Below are 16,784 nucleotides of genomic sequence, written 5' to 3'. Positions count from 1 at the left end.
AAGAGGATTTAGGAAGCAGCGTTGACCAGTTTATTAATTGAGGAGTCTGAGAATTAGGCCTTTGATTAAGCAGTTCTTTCTGTTTTGAGATTTGCTTACTGCCTGTATCTTGTCCTCTATAAACATGTGCTTATTGTTTTAAAATAATTGAAAATTTGAAAAATGCACATGCTGCTCCTGTGTGGTTAAGTGCTGCCATTTAAAGGAGTGGCACTCAGAGCCTGAACACGTTTGAGGTAGTCCCTTCTGTTGCTCCAAAAATACTCTTTTTTGTAACGAAGTGCCTGTTCCCAGTGTGGGCAGGATGTGCTACCCACTAGCAAATGAAGGCAAAAACCAAACAAACGCATGCCCATAACTGATTGATTGCTTATGAAATGGTGCTGTGTTTGTTTTTCTTTCCTGATCCTGTAGAAAAGCATGCCAGGAGGACAGGCCTGACTTCTTTAGTCATGTGTTTTATAATGTGTCAGGAGTATTCTTCTCTGCTTTCCTCCTGTGTGGAAGAACTTTTTGAAACATTTTGGATATCTCTAAAGTTATAGGACATAAATGTAAAGAGAGTTATATAGTATGAAATAATATATACTCCAAGGAAAATGTCTGGATATCTTAGAGTAGTCCATTCTAGGGTACATCAGTAGAGTGTGCTGGCTATTATGGTGTCTAAAGGCTATTTAAAAAACAAACAAACAAAAAAAAAACCCAAACAACTAGATGCTGCTTCCTGGGTCATTGTACCAGAGGAAGTTTTTTTTTTTTCCTGTACTTCACCTGGTTTAAAAATATTAAAGCATGTTCTGCTTTGTATGCTGAACTGTTTGTGTGCAAATATGTACAGTCAATAAGCTGCTGCCAGAAGTTGTTATCTGGTTGTTACTTTTTTAATTTGCCCAGAAAGATAAGATATTTTCTTAACTGTTTAATGAAACAGAGATAATTTGAGTACAAAGCCAGAATTTTGCCAGAGCAAACATTCATGTCCTCTGGTAGGTGGTCCTCTTTAATATGGTTATTAGAATGTACTTCACATACTAATCATGTTCTTGTCTTAACCTAATAATATTTACTGGTAAGAGGTGATCTCACAGCATTTTAAGATGAACATAGAGAAACATGTCTTTTCTCTCTTGTAGTGAAAGACTATCAGCTGATTCAGAAATGTGGACAGGAAAGCAGCGATTCCGAGACCCAGCTGAGACAGTACCTCCAGCACTTTGTTCTGATATCCAGTCACCTCTTGCAAACCAGCATAGACAGTAGTTATGCTGAGGCAGTGGAAGCGACCTGGGTCTTGTCACTTGCTCTGAAGGGACTTTACAGAACACTCAAGGTATCTTTTCCCTGACATGTAGAATACGAAGTTCTGGCCTTTAGCTATATACTACCTAGTGCAACAGGGACTTGAGCGTTGACCAAGCCACTGGGGAACTAGCACAGAGTCATTTCTGTCACAGCTGGCTCCCTGGATCTCCTGTCTGTAGGGCCTGAAAGTATTATTAAGTTTTAAACAGTGTTAGTGAGTCAGAACTGAAAGCTGGATCAATTTTCCTCAAATTTCAGCAGGGGCTGATCCCTCATGAAAGTTGAAGAAATTTGTAGAGGTAACACTTCATGCATTTAAGTTCACTTGTTCTTTTTTTTTTTTCTTCCCTCCTGAAGTATTTGAAGAGAGAGATTGTATTTTTTTTCCTACTGTCAGAGTAAAACAAACATCCACTTGTTACTGTGCATATTGTTATTGATACAGTGACCCTGTTTGTGCACGGGGGTTGGAGTAAATCATCTCCAGAGGTCCCTTCCAACCTCAAACATTCTGTGATTCTGTGATACTCTTAAAGTACATGAAGAGATGATCTGTATTTTTTAGGGAAATAAAAGAAAAAAAATTCTACTATAGTACATCTGGGCATGAATTTCAGTTGAAGCCATGTGAGTAAGGCTATTGCAAGCTTTGTGATGCATTTTTATTTTTTATTTATTTTGCGTGTGTCTTTGATAGACTCATGGTTTTAAAGAAATCCAGGCTGCCTTTCTTCAGTCTGGTTTACTCAAGCTTCTGGTGAAGAAATGCAGCAAAGGAACTGGCTTCAGCAAGACCTGGCTTCTCAGAGACTTGGAGGTAAGAGAATAAGCAGTATTTTATAAAAAGTCAGGCTTCACAGGATGGCCTGAAAGGTTAAGGCATTGCATTTTTATTTTGTGAAGAAAGTCTCAAAAGTATTTCTAATTAGTCTTTATAAAAGTGTTCATTTACTGCCTTTCTCTGTCCTTCATGATTGTGTGGATAATAGTCCATTAAGGCAGGAGCTGATTTTTATTTTTTCTGCTTGTATTTGAAAGGGATTTGCAAGATGAGGCGTTAATTGCCTACTCAGTTTTGTTTATGAATTTTATTTAGATTGTTCTAGAAAATTCTATTCTTCAATTTTAAATATCATACTAATTGATCTCAAAAATATTAGTCTTGTTACACAGTTACTGGCACATGCAAGTCATTACTGCAGCGTAGTATGGGAAGTCCAATGTACATTTGGATACGTTCTTTCTGAATGTTTGTAGATTGCTGGAAGGTAAAATTGGATTCAATTGTTGTGTTTTATGATAGGCAAGAGTCGTTGTATTAATCTGTAATTAAGACTGCAGCAAAGATGAGAGAAAGCAAAAAAGCCCTGGAATGCCTCTTAAGAGCAGTGCTGAAAATGATTGTATGTGGAAATATTGCAAAATCAGATCTGGAGTATGGTATCTTGTTGCCTTCTGCATTACAGCCAAAGAACTAGCCCTGGCTCAGAAAGGTGTCCCACCTCGCTCTCCTTTGGGCAGCATCATAGCAAATTGATGTTCTGCCTCAAGCACTAAAATGTCTCACCATAGTGCTGTATTAATCCTCAGCATTGCGACTGATGCAAATTGGAGGACCAAGGAAGTGTGTAACATTATTGTTCTCCTATTATAAGTAGTAGTGTTGTTGGCCAAGCTGAAGCCAAAGGTGTATTTTCAAAGGAGAAGAGTGCATAAAAACACCATGAGCTTATTGGTGACAGTCCCCAAGGTTCTGTCCCTGTTTCAGAATGCTGAAACCTTTGATGTCCTGAAGAGGCTAAAGAATTATTTTCTCAAATGTTTACACTTACAGCTAGTTAAGTTGTCTTTGTAGTAGCCTGGAAGATGTAAATCATTTGTGGAATGGGAAATACTTTTTGGTTTGTTTTTTTTTGTTTTTTTAAGTGATGTTTCTTTTTAGAATAGCATGTGTTAAACTCTGTCCAAATGTTTATAATGCTCTTATAAAAGGCTGATTGCAGATACACTAATCTCTACAGCTGCTATACCATTTGCTACCTTTTCTCTGTGTAGATTTTGTCAATAATGCTGTATTCGTCAAAGAAAGAGATCAGTTCCCTGGCTGAACGTGAGGATACTGAACTGGAAGAAAGGGAACAAGATCAAGATGTGGAGCAATCCACTGTTGGTCCCACTGATTTAGAGCAGAACAAACTTGACCCTCTGGAGGGTTTGGATGAAGCCACCAAAATATGCTTCTTGGTACTTAAACTTATTTTTCCCTCCTTGGAAGTTACTGCAAATTTACTAGTTGCATAAAATATTTGGGAGTTTATAAGGCTGCTTTTCTTCTAAACTTAAAGAATATGAGGCTACAATTTCAGTGTATTGTTAATTAAAGGGAATAAAACTTCATACCAGAATGACAGTAATGAGCGCTACAAAATGATTATTAAGCTTTTTGCTAAATTACCTTGTATTCTTACTAATTCAGAGAGCATGAAATTCATTAACTCTGTGCTCATGTGATAAACAGAGAAATAATACCTACCTCATCTTTAAAGAAGCTCAACTTTCCTCTCTTCTTACAATGTTATCTTTCCCCACACCCCGCTCAGATGACACATGATGCACTTAATGCACCTCTCCATATTCTTCGGGCCATGTATGAGCTGCAAATGAAAAGAACAGATTCTTTTTTCCTGGAAGTTCAAAAGAGGTATGTGAAAGACTGAGTCCAGAAAGGCAAAGTCAGGCACAGGTGGTAACTTTAACAGGTACAAAATAGAAATTGTTCCAAAGGTGATTTGTTTTTCATGTGTGAAAAAGCAAGGAAATGAAGTCCTGCTAAGTTTTAGTTGTAGTTATGGAAACAAGTCACCATCTTTTGAAATATGTTGCATGTTCTTTTGAATACAGTAACTCTCAAATGTCAGTCTACTGTTTTTCTAAAGTATCCTAACTGAGGACGAATGAGCAGCTTACCCGTGGCTTCTGGTAATCAAAGCATATCGTGGAGCCATCTCATTCTTACAGAGATGAGCAATTCTGTAACATGTAAAACTGACTTGTTAGAACAGGGAGGCTAGTTAACATCGTATGACAAAAATAGGTACCATTTAATGAATCTTTCTAAAACACAAGGTGGGAAGGCTTTCAGTGCAAATTTAATTTGCCTTAATTTCAAAACACATTTGTATGGGGGGTTTCTTGGGGTTTTTTTTTGTTTCTGTTTTTTTTTTAAAGGTTTGATGGAGATGTAATTACAACAGATGAGAGGATCCGAACATTGGCTCAGAAATGGCAACCCAGCAAGCGTTTGAGGTTGGAGGAGCAGAGTTCAAAAGCAGTAGATACAGATATGATCATCTTACCGTGTTTGGTGCGTAGGTCTCCATAAAGAGAAGCAATTTTGGAATAATGAACTTAGTCATTAGATTAACTTCAGTTTTGTTTAGTATCTTCAAATCTGAGGCTTTTTAACATCTGAAATAATCTCTTGCTTATGTTTTATGTCAAAACGAATGAACCGGTGCAACAAGAAGTGAGTAGTCTTCCTTGTAATTCCTCCCTTAAGGAAATAACAGAACTTAATTCTTAGATCAGGAGAACAAACTGTAATTGCATGCTGTAATTTCCTCTACTTATACAAGAGAGATTCTATCTAATTACAATAAATTTATGCACTAAGTTCTACTGTTTTACCATTCTACTGTTACATTATAGTAATTGCAGGAGAACAAAGAAGCAATGAATGTCTTGCAAAGTAGACACAGTACTGACAGTGAAAGAGCAGGAACTGAGGTTGAGGTTTTGCAATCAATGGCATGGCTGCGCAGCTTTTTGCCTTTACCATGGGTGTTTATTCCTGGCCGTGGGGTGTCACCAGCACAGTTGTTTCATTTGCACAGCAAGCTGGACCAAGGGCTTCCTGAAGTAGTTACAGGTAGTTATAAGACAGAAATTCACACATTACAACAGCTCCTACAGAGATTGTCAAGTCTCCGCCCTTGGGAATACTCCAAACTTGACTGGACTAGGCCTTGAGGAACCTGCCTCGACTCTGAGTGGGGATTTGGACCAAATGACCTGCAAAGGTCCATCCCAGTCTACCTCACGCTGTGATTCTATTCTAGGCTCACAAACAGCATGGCACTGTGTTGCTTTACCTCTGTAGTTTAGCTTAAAATAACACTCGAGGTTAGAGTCAGTTCTAACTGCTGTTTCTGTTTATATGTGGAATCAGTGTTTAGTGTCAGTTCAGACGTAGCTATGCATTGATACAGTCAGTCTTCTCTGAGGAATTCTGTCCCTGTATGTGCATGAAAGAGCACAACTTGTGCTTTTTGATGCATCTGATTAGCTGTATATAAAAGACAAATTAACTTGTAAATTCAGCCTGCAATCTGATGGACTGGTCAGATGCCTAAACATAGGGAAGTAAGTTGTTGAAATTCCATTCTCAAACATGCATCTCTTTTTTTGCAGTCAAAGCCTGTGCTCTGTGATAAAGCAACAGAAGAAACCAATCCAGTTGCCCAGAAACTGATAACCAACACAGAGAGTGATCTACAGCTTAGTTATGCCAAGCAACGTCGCACTAAGAGTTCAATACTCTTGCACAAAGAGCTGGATTCTAGAAGTAAAAAGGCTGTGAGGGACTACCTGTATCGTGTGAACGAAGCAACTGCTGTTCTTTATGCCAGGCATGTGCTGACATCGTTGTTAGCTGAGTGGCCTGATGATGTGGCAATAAATGAGGAAATCCTAGATCTCAGTGGCCCAGCCCATATGACATACATACTCGACATGCTTATGCAGCTAGAAGAAAAGCAGTTATGGGAAAAAGTAAGTGGACTGCACTTAGATATGTGAGCAAATCCTGTGCCTACGTGCCACGAGCCTCTGGCTTACAAAAACACTTGCAGTTCTTTTTTAAGTGAAATTGAAATTACAAAATTTCAATTAGTTCTGAAAAAGCAGTTAGAATCTGTCAGTGTCTTAATATACTGGTTTTGTTAACAGAAAGTGAAAAAACTAGCTCCTTAGAAACAACTAAGAATTATGAAAGAGTTATACTTTGGCAGGGGGAAATAGACGGTGCAGAGAAATTGGTAGAATAGGCAGTCCATTTTGAAAGCTGTTTTTTGTTAGACCTCAATGTGTGTATTGTAAATACCTGCTACTCGACTGATGAGATCTGAGCTGACCATTACTATGATAGAAATGATCTTGGAATTATAATAGACTGTTATATGAAAATGTCAACTCGATGCTTCATAGCAGTCAAAGCAAATCAAATGCTAGGAATCTTCAAGGAAGGAATTAAAAATAAAATGAAGGCATGAGTATGCTGTGGTATAAACCCATAGTGTGCTCTCACCTGGACTGCAGCATGCAGCCTGACTCCCTCATCTCATAAAAAAGATACAGTGCAGCTGGAAGGGGTCTGCAGAAGAGTGACAGTGATTATTACATGTATGGAATAACTTCCGTATGAGGAACCGACTGGTTTTCCTGATCCTGGATCTTTGCCTGGTGGGGGAGGGAGGGAGTAATAACGTAGTCTGTACTCTCCTTCTCTGTAGTTTTAAAACCATGGTCAGCATGGAAAAGGCAGACAGGCAACATTATTTACTGGCCTTCCCTATAAGAAAACAAGGGAATGTCAAATTAAGGTAGTAAGTGGCAGGTCCAAAACAAACCAAAACAGCTGTTTCTTGACACATTGCATCATTAAAATTGTTGCCTCAGGGTGTTTATGTAGGTTAAAAAAATGACAGGATGAACTGATGAAACAAAAATCCGTTAAGGCGTATTAAGTACAACTGTGTAGCCTTTGACTTAGGTGATTTTGCAAGTGTCTGGAGGCAAAGAAAGCATTCAGGGAACTATGCTACGTGCTTCGTTTGTTTTTTATGCTCCTTTTCCCCAAGAAATCTTCTTCTGGCTGATTTAGAGATGGGGTATTAGGCTGGATGGAGCCTTTGGTCTGAGCTAGTATGGCTAGTCTTACGGTTTGTAGAAGGTGTTAGAAAATCGCAGGTGAAGTGATGCGGTAGGTTGCTATAACTACCTGTAAAGGGCCTTGAGCAGCAGGACTCTGGATTAAGGGCTTTTGTGCCCTTCTGAAAAACAAGCAAAAGGCTCTTGTCTACCAAGAGAGCTAAGGCTGTTCTGAAATCATCGTTTCGTGTGTCCTGGTAGACTGAATGGCATTTATTTTTATTTTTAATGACACAGCACTTGTATCTAGCTTTTTTAAACACTGCAGTCATTTAACTGATACGTGATCTCTCCTTTTTCTATATGAACTTGTACAACTTGAAGGCTGAAACATATTACGCATTCTCTTCAAGTCAAAACCCGTAGATACAGGAGGTTAAGGTGTCTATTTAGTATGCTAACAAAGTTCTTCTGATTAAAATTATATTCCTTGTTTACAGCTTCAGTTTCCTGTGAATTACTTTATAGATTAGCCTTTAGTCTAGCATCTGTGGAAAGAGATGTAGCTAATAACTCTCTCTCTTTTTTTTTTTTTTTTTAATCACTTAAAGAGTGAAAGGTCTGAAACGGAGGACTGAATAAAATCCTCTGGGAGATAACATTTGCAAACACCATTTGTGAATTTGTCTTGTTGCCTCATAGTAGCTTGATTTCTCTCTTCTGAAATGATGTGTGGCTAGAGATGGCTCTTTTATCAGCCATCAGCATGTAAGTTTGCAAATGCTGTTTTGACAGAAAATTGTGTTTACGCGATGTGTCGCTTCTCCCCAGATTCTGCAGAAAGTCCTGCATGGATGCAATGAGAGCATGCTAGGAACCATGGCGCTGACAGCTTGCCAGTTTATGGAGGAACCTGGAATGGCAGTCCAGATGCGTGAATCTAAACATCCCTATAATAACAACACTAATTTTGAGGTTAGTTATGCGTATATCAGTGCAGTGGAAAATAGAGGAAGAAGATAGTGAAGACTATTTGAAAAATACTGAGGTGACTGGAGCACAAGTCTCACAGTTATTCCTGTATCTCATCTCTGTGACTTCAGTGCTCAAAGCACCTGTCAGATATCCCATTCTGTCTTGCTTTTGAGAAGGGTCTTGCCGGATGACTGGGGTCTTGCCCTGCACAGAGATATATTCAGTAAGGCACTTCAGTGCACTCCTATTTCAATCATATGATTGGTCTGCAACTTAAAAGGGTTTATTATGCATGTGTTTAAAGCTGATCATAAACTTAAATGATTTCAGGGCCTTAATAAGCAAAAATATCTCTTTCCTCCAGGAATCTGTTTCAATTGGCCTCTTACTTTCTCGCAGTGTTAGAGGAAAACTAGGAGTGGAGTCTTTTTTTGTGTATTTCTCATTTTAAACTTCTCCTGACACAAGCAATTTCTGATTTTCTTTTCTTGGTATTGGTTGAAAGCATCTTTCTAAGTATGCACATGCAAATCAAGGGTGGAAAGCAGTTGCTGCCTCTGGGTGTATATTCAAGATATTCTGGGATGGTGTCATCTCTCCCAAGTCCCATGGTAGGCAGAGAGATTAAAGATCTCAGAAGGGCGTTGCAAATGGGACAAAAAAGAATGACTAAAAGTCCAGTGGTCTCCAGATTTTATGGCATTCTTTGGATTTTTAACTTCTCTACAGCTTTGACTCTTCTGTTTTTTATTTTCTAAGTGCCTGTGAACCTTTAAGGTCTGCCCTTAAGATCAATATCAGGAATGACTACCATTTTCTAAAAAAGTAAACCACTGCTAATAATTCATTTCTGCACTCTTAATATCTAATACATACAATGGGCCATACTTTGCATTTGTTAAATCAGTTCCCAGTGAGACTAATGAACTTCCTCCATGGAGATGCTGTAATATTTGTCATACCTCACTTACTTGTATGGTGAAAGTTAAGTAGCTTCTTGGTAATACAGTATGATAGTACACACAGATCTGTTGTTTATTTCTCAGGATAAAGTTCACATTCCTGGTGCTATCTACCTCTCAATCAAATTTGACTCTCAGTGTAATACAGAAGAAGGCTGTGATGAGTTACTCATGTCCAGCAGCAGTGACTTCCAGCAGGATCGGCACAGCTTCAGCGGGTCTCCGCAGAAATGGACTGATTTTGAGCTTCCAGGTGAATATATGATGTTTTAAAATGTAAACGTATAGGGAATGGCTGGTATTGGGGACTCTTGAGAGCGACTGCTGAAAGACAACAATTAAGTGGTGATGTTCCTGAGATACATGGAAAAACTGCTTTTCTTGTCCTAAACTGTTTGCTGTGACAGACTCCTCCACTGTTTGTCCCTTGAAAGTGGGCTTATCTGCTCTTCTGGTACTTGACGTATCTCATATTGTTTTACTTCTGACCTTTTCTTCCCCACCTCAGTCAAAGCAGGCACTTAGCTACTGGAAACAAATTTTGATCTTGATTCTCTTCCAACACAGTCTTAGCTCTGCAGGATATTCACTTACATTGTTTGTGTCTTGTCTTACTTTCCACAGGAAGCACATTTGTTTAAAAAGATAGGCTTCTATCTTGTCTCTGTACTTTACCAGCACTCAGAGCAAATAAAGGAGAGGGTGCCAGTGCCTTGCCTCCAGTTGTTGCCACTGAACATAGCTGAAAAAATTAGGGTCAGTCCACTGACAGCTCTAGGCTGTGTTCTTTAAGCACCTTTTTGATTTCACAGTAGCAAATGCCAGTGATTTGAAGGACTTCATGGAGAAAGCACCTTGGGTCTCGTGCTTCTCACGCAGAGCTGTTTTAACCCACTGCGCTCTGTGACATTGCAGAAAACCTTGGACTTTGCGTACTGGCAACGGCCGTAAATAGGCTTGGGAACGTTCTGAGCAAAGCAGTTTAGGTTAGAAGGTGCTAGGTAGAAATCAAAGTATGTTTTATGGAATGATTTTGGTTTTTACAGAGTTCTTGCTTTCCTCCCATTCCCCCCAAATAATTGCAGAGAATAATTACCAAGAAACCTGAACTTTCAGGCCCATTGTTTTGGATCAGCCATGGGCTAGAGACCCTGTAAAACTTCAGTTCTAACCAAAGCTCTGGATTAAGGCCTTGATTTCACTGACGCAGACCTCAGCTGAAACTAGGCATTTGGAGGCTTCTGGGCTTTTCATTTGGTGGCAGGCCTTTTCCCGGACTGTCCTTGCTGCTTGAGAGTAGGGAGAGCAGTGGCTCCATTTTATGTGGGAAACGGGAAACTGAACTGAACAGTTTTTGTTTTGGGCTTATTTTTAGTTTTCTTTATCATAAACAAATGTGTTCAGAACTTTCCTGCCACTTGAAACTTTGAAAATTCTGCTTGACAGTAAAAGCGAGCATGCTTTTCCCGGTGGGATGGGATTTTTCATGGAACAGAAGGAAATCCTAAGTTTTAACCAGTTCTAGTATTACACAACACAATAGATAGAGATATCTTTTGTTTAGCGTTACAACTAACTACCATGACTTCAGTGACAAGAACTTCTTGAGTGTTCTACTGCCTGACGGTGAAATGGTCAAACACCTTGATAGTTCTTCCAGCTTTAAGTGACTAAGTTAAATAACTTTGTTCCCTAGAGTAGAAATCTGCAACTTAATTTTCTGACGTATAAGAACAGTGCCACTCTACTTTAGCAAATTTTTACCTTTTGTTTAATGGAGTATAAATTTTGCTGCCTATGCAGAGGTTCTTTTCTCATAAATTATAATTGATCCGTCATACAACTGGAAAAGTGAAGTTGAATTGCGTACAGTATAGAGTTTCTTTAACTCCCCCTTGTTCTGTATAATTGACTCAAAATGTAAGAGGCATTGTTCTCTGCAAAAAATTTTATATAGTGGAAGACATTCTGCATTTCGCATCAGCTTCCCATTTGTCATAAAGTTCTGTGCATTTTGTAATTACCAAAAAAATAAAGGAAGGCCTCTCTTGAATGAGGAAATCTAACGATAATTTATTTTAATAACAGGCTTTTAATTTGAATTCTATTTCTGACAGAAAAAGTAATTCAGAAGGTACTGATGTGGACTTTCTCCCTTGTACACAGGTGATACACTCTATTACCGATTCACTTCTGATATGAGTAACACAGAATGGGGTTATAAGTTTACAGTGACGGCAGGTCATCTTGGAAGGTTTCAGACTGGTAAGCACTATTCATAATGTAGCTGAAAGGGCTTTTTGAGGTGATTTTGCTGGAGTTTTGACAGACTTCTTTGGTATTCCGGAAAGATGTGATTCATTTTCATTCAAGTTGGGTTTTGACTGATGTCTCTTATTTGCTGTGACTTTATGCCAATACAAAACCTTTACAGAGGTTTGGAGATAACAATTATAGTAAGGTTATTTGCATTCAAAGACTCATTATGTGACAATAATTATACATGCGATTTAGCAAACACTCCAAGATTACCGTAATTGGAAATGGAAATCATTTTAATTGTGTTTTTCAAAGTAGTTACCCGCTAGAATAGCCTGTTTCTGGATGTAATTTGTAGGTGCAGCATGAATGGATTTGTTAGTTTATTTTAAAGTTTAAGTATTTTTAATGGAAGTGAAACTGGTGGATGATTTGCCATCAGTGAAAGCCTAATCCATATCACCTAATAATAAGAGCCTGCTTTTGGTTCTCCTTATTTGGGCAAAACTTTAATTTCAAAAAGGATTATTGCTATTGTTTGCCTAAATTTTGCCCCAGAAAAGACTGGGGATATCAGGAATTATCTAGAATTATCTCTGCTTTTTGTTCCATATTTTTATTTTTGCTTGCTGGAGCAATGCTTAGGATATGGAGAAGAAGGTATATGGGTGCATGAGCAAAATGGTTCCCTGCAAAAGTAACAGCTGACTGAATTCATTTCCAGGGTTTGAAATTCTCAAGCAGATGCTGTCTGAGGAAAGGGTAGTTCCTCACCTCCCACTGGCCAAAATTTGGGAATGGCAGGTGGGGGTAGCATGCCGTCAGACTGGTCACCAGCGTTTGAAGGCTATCCACTTGCTCTTGAAGATAGTGCAATGCAGCGCCCAGAGGTAAATGCACTGTTCGAAGTTGTACCCTTAAAAGCAAAGGGCAAGAAAAGGCAGTGACTAACCTAATATTATTATGCTAAAACCAGAAAACCGTGATTTAAAGTAGGTGTTCTTAATTTGTCTTTCAAATTTTATTCACAGTGCCTTGATAGCAGAAATTTGTTACAAAGTCTTTTTTCAAAAACACTTTTTCTTCTTTCTCAAATTCCAGTAATAATTATAAAGAAAAAAAATCGCCCCAAAACAGGGCCAAAAGGAGACTCCAGTTAATTTTCTATAAATTGATTCTATTTGTTTTAGTTGTCCTTCAGAATCAAAGTGAGGATGCAATAATAAACTGATGAAATGACGATCTGATTCCATACAAAGTAGATAACTCTTTTTATTATCGTTTTTATTTATACTATTTCAAATCCCATAATTGAGCTTCAGAAGGGATATGTGCGCTAATACTCGAGTATGCATGACGTGTGTATTTCTTCTGAAGATACATATTGGAAAGTACTGAGCTTTTACAGCCTCTTGTAAAAAGTTGCATTAACTCTTTAGAACAAGACAACAGCAATAGAATGCTGACGCTCATTTCAGTTATGTCCTTTTAATTCAGAACAAAAAAATCCTGACTATGACAGCATTGTCAGCTTTCTTTAGAAAAGAACTCAAAAAATGTATTCTCATACAGTAGTAAAAACAGTTACATAGAAACATTGCTTGACCCCTGGTAAATTTTTAGATACACCAATCTACATCCAAGTTGGAAACTGATTTGGCTGTAACCACTGATTTATATATTGATATATGATACTTCCAAGTTCCTTTCATTTTTTTCATCATAAAACATTTGCTTTGTCCTGTGGACAACAAATTTAATTGCTAAAATATCAAGTCTCCATTGTGCCTAAAATATTTTATATTTTTCTTGTGTTAATCTGGTAATAGATTCTGAAATTGAGTTCCCCTCTTTGATGGTGCTTAGCTATATTTGTCATCCTGTCTGTATGATAAGCAATGTCTGGTTTAGGTTGCTTTAACTCAGGACTAGAAAGGAGGCAGACTTTGAATTATTTGCAAAGATACATATTTATTTTTGTCTGTCTGTCCTGCTCAGGGGTGTCAGCTACCCTATGTTATAGTTGAGTACTGTAAAATTTCAAGCAGTGGAGCCAGAGCATTTAGCAAAGTGATGTCTGTAATTATTTTAAACTCCTCAATTCAGCAGGCCATTCAGTTTAGAAGAGTAGTTTAGACATGTTCATAGATAGAGGCTTTTGTCCAAAGTCCTTAACGTCTGTGAGCTTCACTGATTAAGAATAAAATTAATGACATGCTGAAATACTTGGTTCAATTTAAGTGTTAAAAAGCTGCTTTTGTTTCTTATTTCATCTGTACGTCTAACTGTCAAAATTACATATGTCTGCTCTCAATTTTTTTGGTTTGCTTGTTTAATCCCCAAAACAGGAGTAAGAACATGGTTACTCACTGTTTTCATTTAAATGACCCTTTTTCAGGGACTGTGACCTCACCTTGTTGAAGCCACTTTGGCAGCTTTTCACCCATATGGAAAACAACTTGTGTCATGATGTGACCAAGCCTGGTATTCTCCTTCCTCTTCATCGTGCACTTGCTGAACTCTTCTTCGTTACAGAAAACAGAGTTACTGTAAGCAATTATTGCATTTGTATCCCGCCTCTCTCCAGTGTTGGGAATGTTACATAGTTCAATGTCAAACTGAATGCAGTTTTTCTTTTTCTTGGCACAATTAACAGTTTTCTCTTGTGGAGACCGGTACCAAATTCTAATAGAGGGACATGTTGTTGCCATATCTATTGTGGGACTTTAAGTAATAGTCGTGACTCTTCCTCGTTTCGTTAAGGCAATAGGCCCTAAAGCCGCTCTTTATTCTGAAAGGAATCTTGATTTAATAATTAACTGAAAGCTGTTTAAATGTGGTTCTCTCTGAGCTGATTCTGAATGTTGCATATGAAACAGTTTGTAGTGAACTGACACCTGTGATCCCAAGCTACGCTCCGGTCTAGGAGTCTAGTGTGTAATTCTCGTACCTCTGGTTCTTACGGACTGCTACGGTGATCAGCATTTTAATGTTAATTCATAGGATGGTATCTGTGGTAGAAACTCTGGTTTTCATTGAATACTTTCTGGCTGCAGGAGCTTGGATCTCTACAGGAGTATTTGCTTGCCTTAAATACTGAAGATCATCTTCATCGCTGCACAGCACAGGTAATAACAAAAATACACAACCCCAGAGGTGTGTGTTCTGCAATAATTTTCCGGCAGACAGAAGTATCCAGTGACTTCTGATTGCCCAGTGGAGTTTTACAAAATAAATGTGAATATATTTGAGCTTTATGATACCATGACAGGCTTCTGAAATTTTTCTGTGAATGAACTATGCACAAATGCTCCTCTCCTTTAATAGTGAGATGATGTGCCGCAAACTGGCTGTTGGGAAACGATACCAACTCATTCTAATACAGTAGGTTTAACCAGGTGTATCGATTCTAACTTGATTTTAACCTCTCAATTGCTGGAACATGGTGTTGGTCGGGGGAAGGTCAGTCAGCAACTGAGGACAAAGCTGCCTTGCTGAAGCTGCCTGGATGTATGACAATTATTGCACTATGAGAAGATAACCAGGTAGAAACAGGCTGGTTATTTATCTGTTTCAGTTTAAATTCATGTAGTGATTTCTTTACGACTTTGGAGTGGGGAGAAACTTCAACATGACTTTTTCTCTCTTCTAGGCCCTGAAGAACATTGCTGCTATCAGCCTTGCCATTAACTATCCAAACAAATCAACAAGTTTCTGGAATGTTTAATACTGGCTCAGGCCGGAGTGCATGGGATAGAGTAGTTTGTCCATAGGAACCTTGGAACAAACATCTTAACTCCGTTCAGGAAAAGTTCCTTCAGCTTCAGTGTATGAGCACTCTGCAGCCTTCCTTCCTTCCACCTTGATGTAGAATTTGTAAAAGTAAAAGCGCACTTCAATGAAAAAGCACATCTTGAAGTAACTCACGCGTCGCCTACAGTTATGTATGCACATATTGTAGCATGTTAGAGTAAACAGAACAATATTTTTTTTATTCAGAGGAAGCAAATGAAAGAAGGTATCTGAAGTATGAGAATGGAAGGCCCCATGCTGATATCATCTGCTCCTAAGGAAACTTGATTGATGGAACGTGAAAGCTTTGAAAGTCTTGCTGAACTTAGGGTGATGCCATCAGCAGAATCCATATGTCATTGGAAGTGAAATAGGCAAACCAGAGTCTGGTAGGCTGATGCAGAAATGGTCCACACTTGAATCCTGTCACGTTTCCTTTTTCTTTGAAGGCATGGAGAAGCCATGGAAAAGAACTTAAACTAATTATTACTAAACTACAGGTTGTAAAACAAATTCTGGGTGATTCACAGTTAAAGGATTCCATTTTCAGAGCATCCTTGTACAAGAGGCTAATGTTTCTCCTGTTCTTTGATTTGATCACCTGGATCACCAGCTTTTACCTTAATTTATCTGCAGTGTATTATTCTAAATAGTACATTATTCTAGTACAGAAAGTGCAATGGCTAGCCTCCGTTCAGAAAGCAGTGGTGATATGAAGAACTGAGGAACTTACATGTTTCTCAAAGATCACATCTTCACAAGAAATTATTCATGATTTTTTTTTTTTTTTTTTTTTTTTTTTTAATTCTTTGGTACTGGTGGCTTAGGAGGTCTTTCCTGGAAATGTTGGAAACCCTGACTCCCCAGCAGTTAGGGTGGAGGTTAATGATTAATCCAGTCTATCTTATAGAGCAATAACTGCATTACTCTTAATGAACGTGGAATGAATTGCAGACCTTCTATGTTGAAATAAATTGGCTTTCTTCCTGTTCAACTATGCTGTTTATTCCCTTTCCAAAGAGAGAGAAAGAACATAGAAGGATTTGGGGGGGGGGGGGGGGCGTGTTTTGTATACTGTTACACAGTATGTATGACTGGTCTTGCCATGTATGAATTCGGAGAACTACTTTTATGCTTAATTATCTTCTTTTTCCCTTCTGTCACCTCAACATAGGAATGAAAAAATGCAACCAAAAACTTCGGGAGTGGAGTCTTGATAACTGAATGCAAACAGTGTAAAGGCAATGGCTGTGTTAGAAGGGAATATGTTTATTGGCCTTGCTTGTCCAAAAGGCGAGTGGTGCCTAAATAACATTGTGCAACGTGTGTAGGAGCACTGCTTTTGGGGATGACCTCTGAAGTGACGATCTTTCTGTCAGTTGAGGCTGGAAATACTTTAATGGTGATGCAATCTCCCTCTGAGAGGGAAACTAGGCATTAGTGCAGTATGCATCGCCTTTTTTGGATGGCCCCTAGTGCTGTAGTCTAAGAAACTGTGACTTTTCTGTTCTGCCAGGTGAGTGTAAAGTGAATGCCTCTTCAGGGGGTGCAGTTAAATGAGAA

At 38.5% G+C, this 16,784-nt stretch overlaps 1 protein-coding gene across 2 annotated transcripts in view; it reads left to right on the top strand.

Moving 5' to 3' along the window:
• Window positions 1–16,215, top strand: part of ZZEF1 (zinc finger ZZ-type and EF-hand domain containing 1) — a 60,587-nt gene extending 44,372 nt beyond the window's left edge. For both annotated transcript variants that reach the window (XM_064523423.1, XM_064523422.1), the window contains exons 43-55: window positions 1,137–1,333; window positions 2,003–2,122; window positions 3,361–3,549; window positions 3,906–4,006; window positions 4,534–4,669; window positions 5,776–6,135; window positions 8,065–8,208; window positions 9,255–9,423; window positions 11,337–11,435; window positions 12,154–12,319; window positions 13,828–13,978; window positions 14,486–14,557; window positions 15,082–16,215. In XM_064523423.1, coding sequence (XP_064379493.1) covers window positions 1,137–1,333; window positions 2,003–2,122; window positions 3,361–3,549; window positions 3,906–4,006; window positions 4,534–4,669; window positions 5,776–6,135; window positions 8,065–8,208; window positions 9,255–9,423; window positions 11,337–11,435; window positions 12,154–12,319; window positions 13,828–13,978; window positions 14,486–14,557; window positions 15,082–15,156 — 1,979 coding nt within the window. In that variant the 3' untranslated portion in view covers window positions 15,157–16,215. The remainder of the gene's footprint in view (window positions 1–1,136; window positions 1,334–2,002; window positions 2,123–3,360; window positions 3,550–3,905; window positions 4,007–4,533; window positions 4,670–5,775; window positions 6,136–8,064; window positions 8,209–9,254; window positions 9,424–11,336; window positions 11,436–12,153; window positions 12,320–13,827; window positions 13,979–14,485; window positions 14,558–15,081) is intronic.
• Window positions 16,216–16,784: the final 569 nt, after the last annotated feature.

This window comes from Dromaius novaehollandiae, chromosome 19 (genome assembly GCF_036370855.1).
Source record: "Dromaius novaehollandiae isolate bDroNov1 chromosome 19, bDroNov1.hap1, whole genome shotgun sequence".
NCBI classification, from domain to species: domain Eukaryota; kingdom Metazoa; phylum Chordata; class Aves; order Casuariiformes; family Dromaiidae; genus Dromaius; species Dromaius novaehollandiae.
Note: the sequence above shows the minus strand (reverse complement) of the source record. Positions and strands in the feature narration are given on the sequence as shown.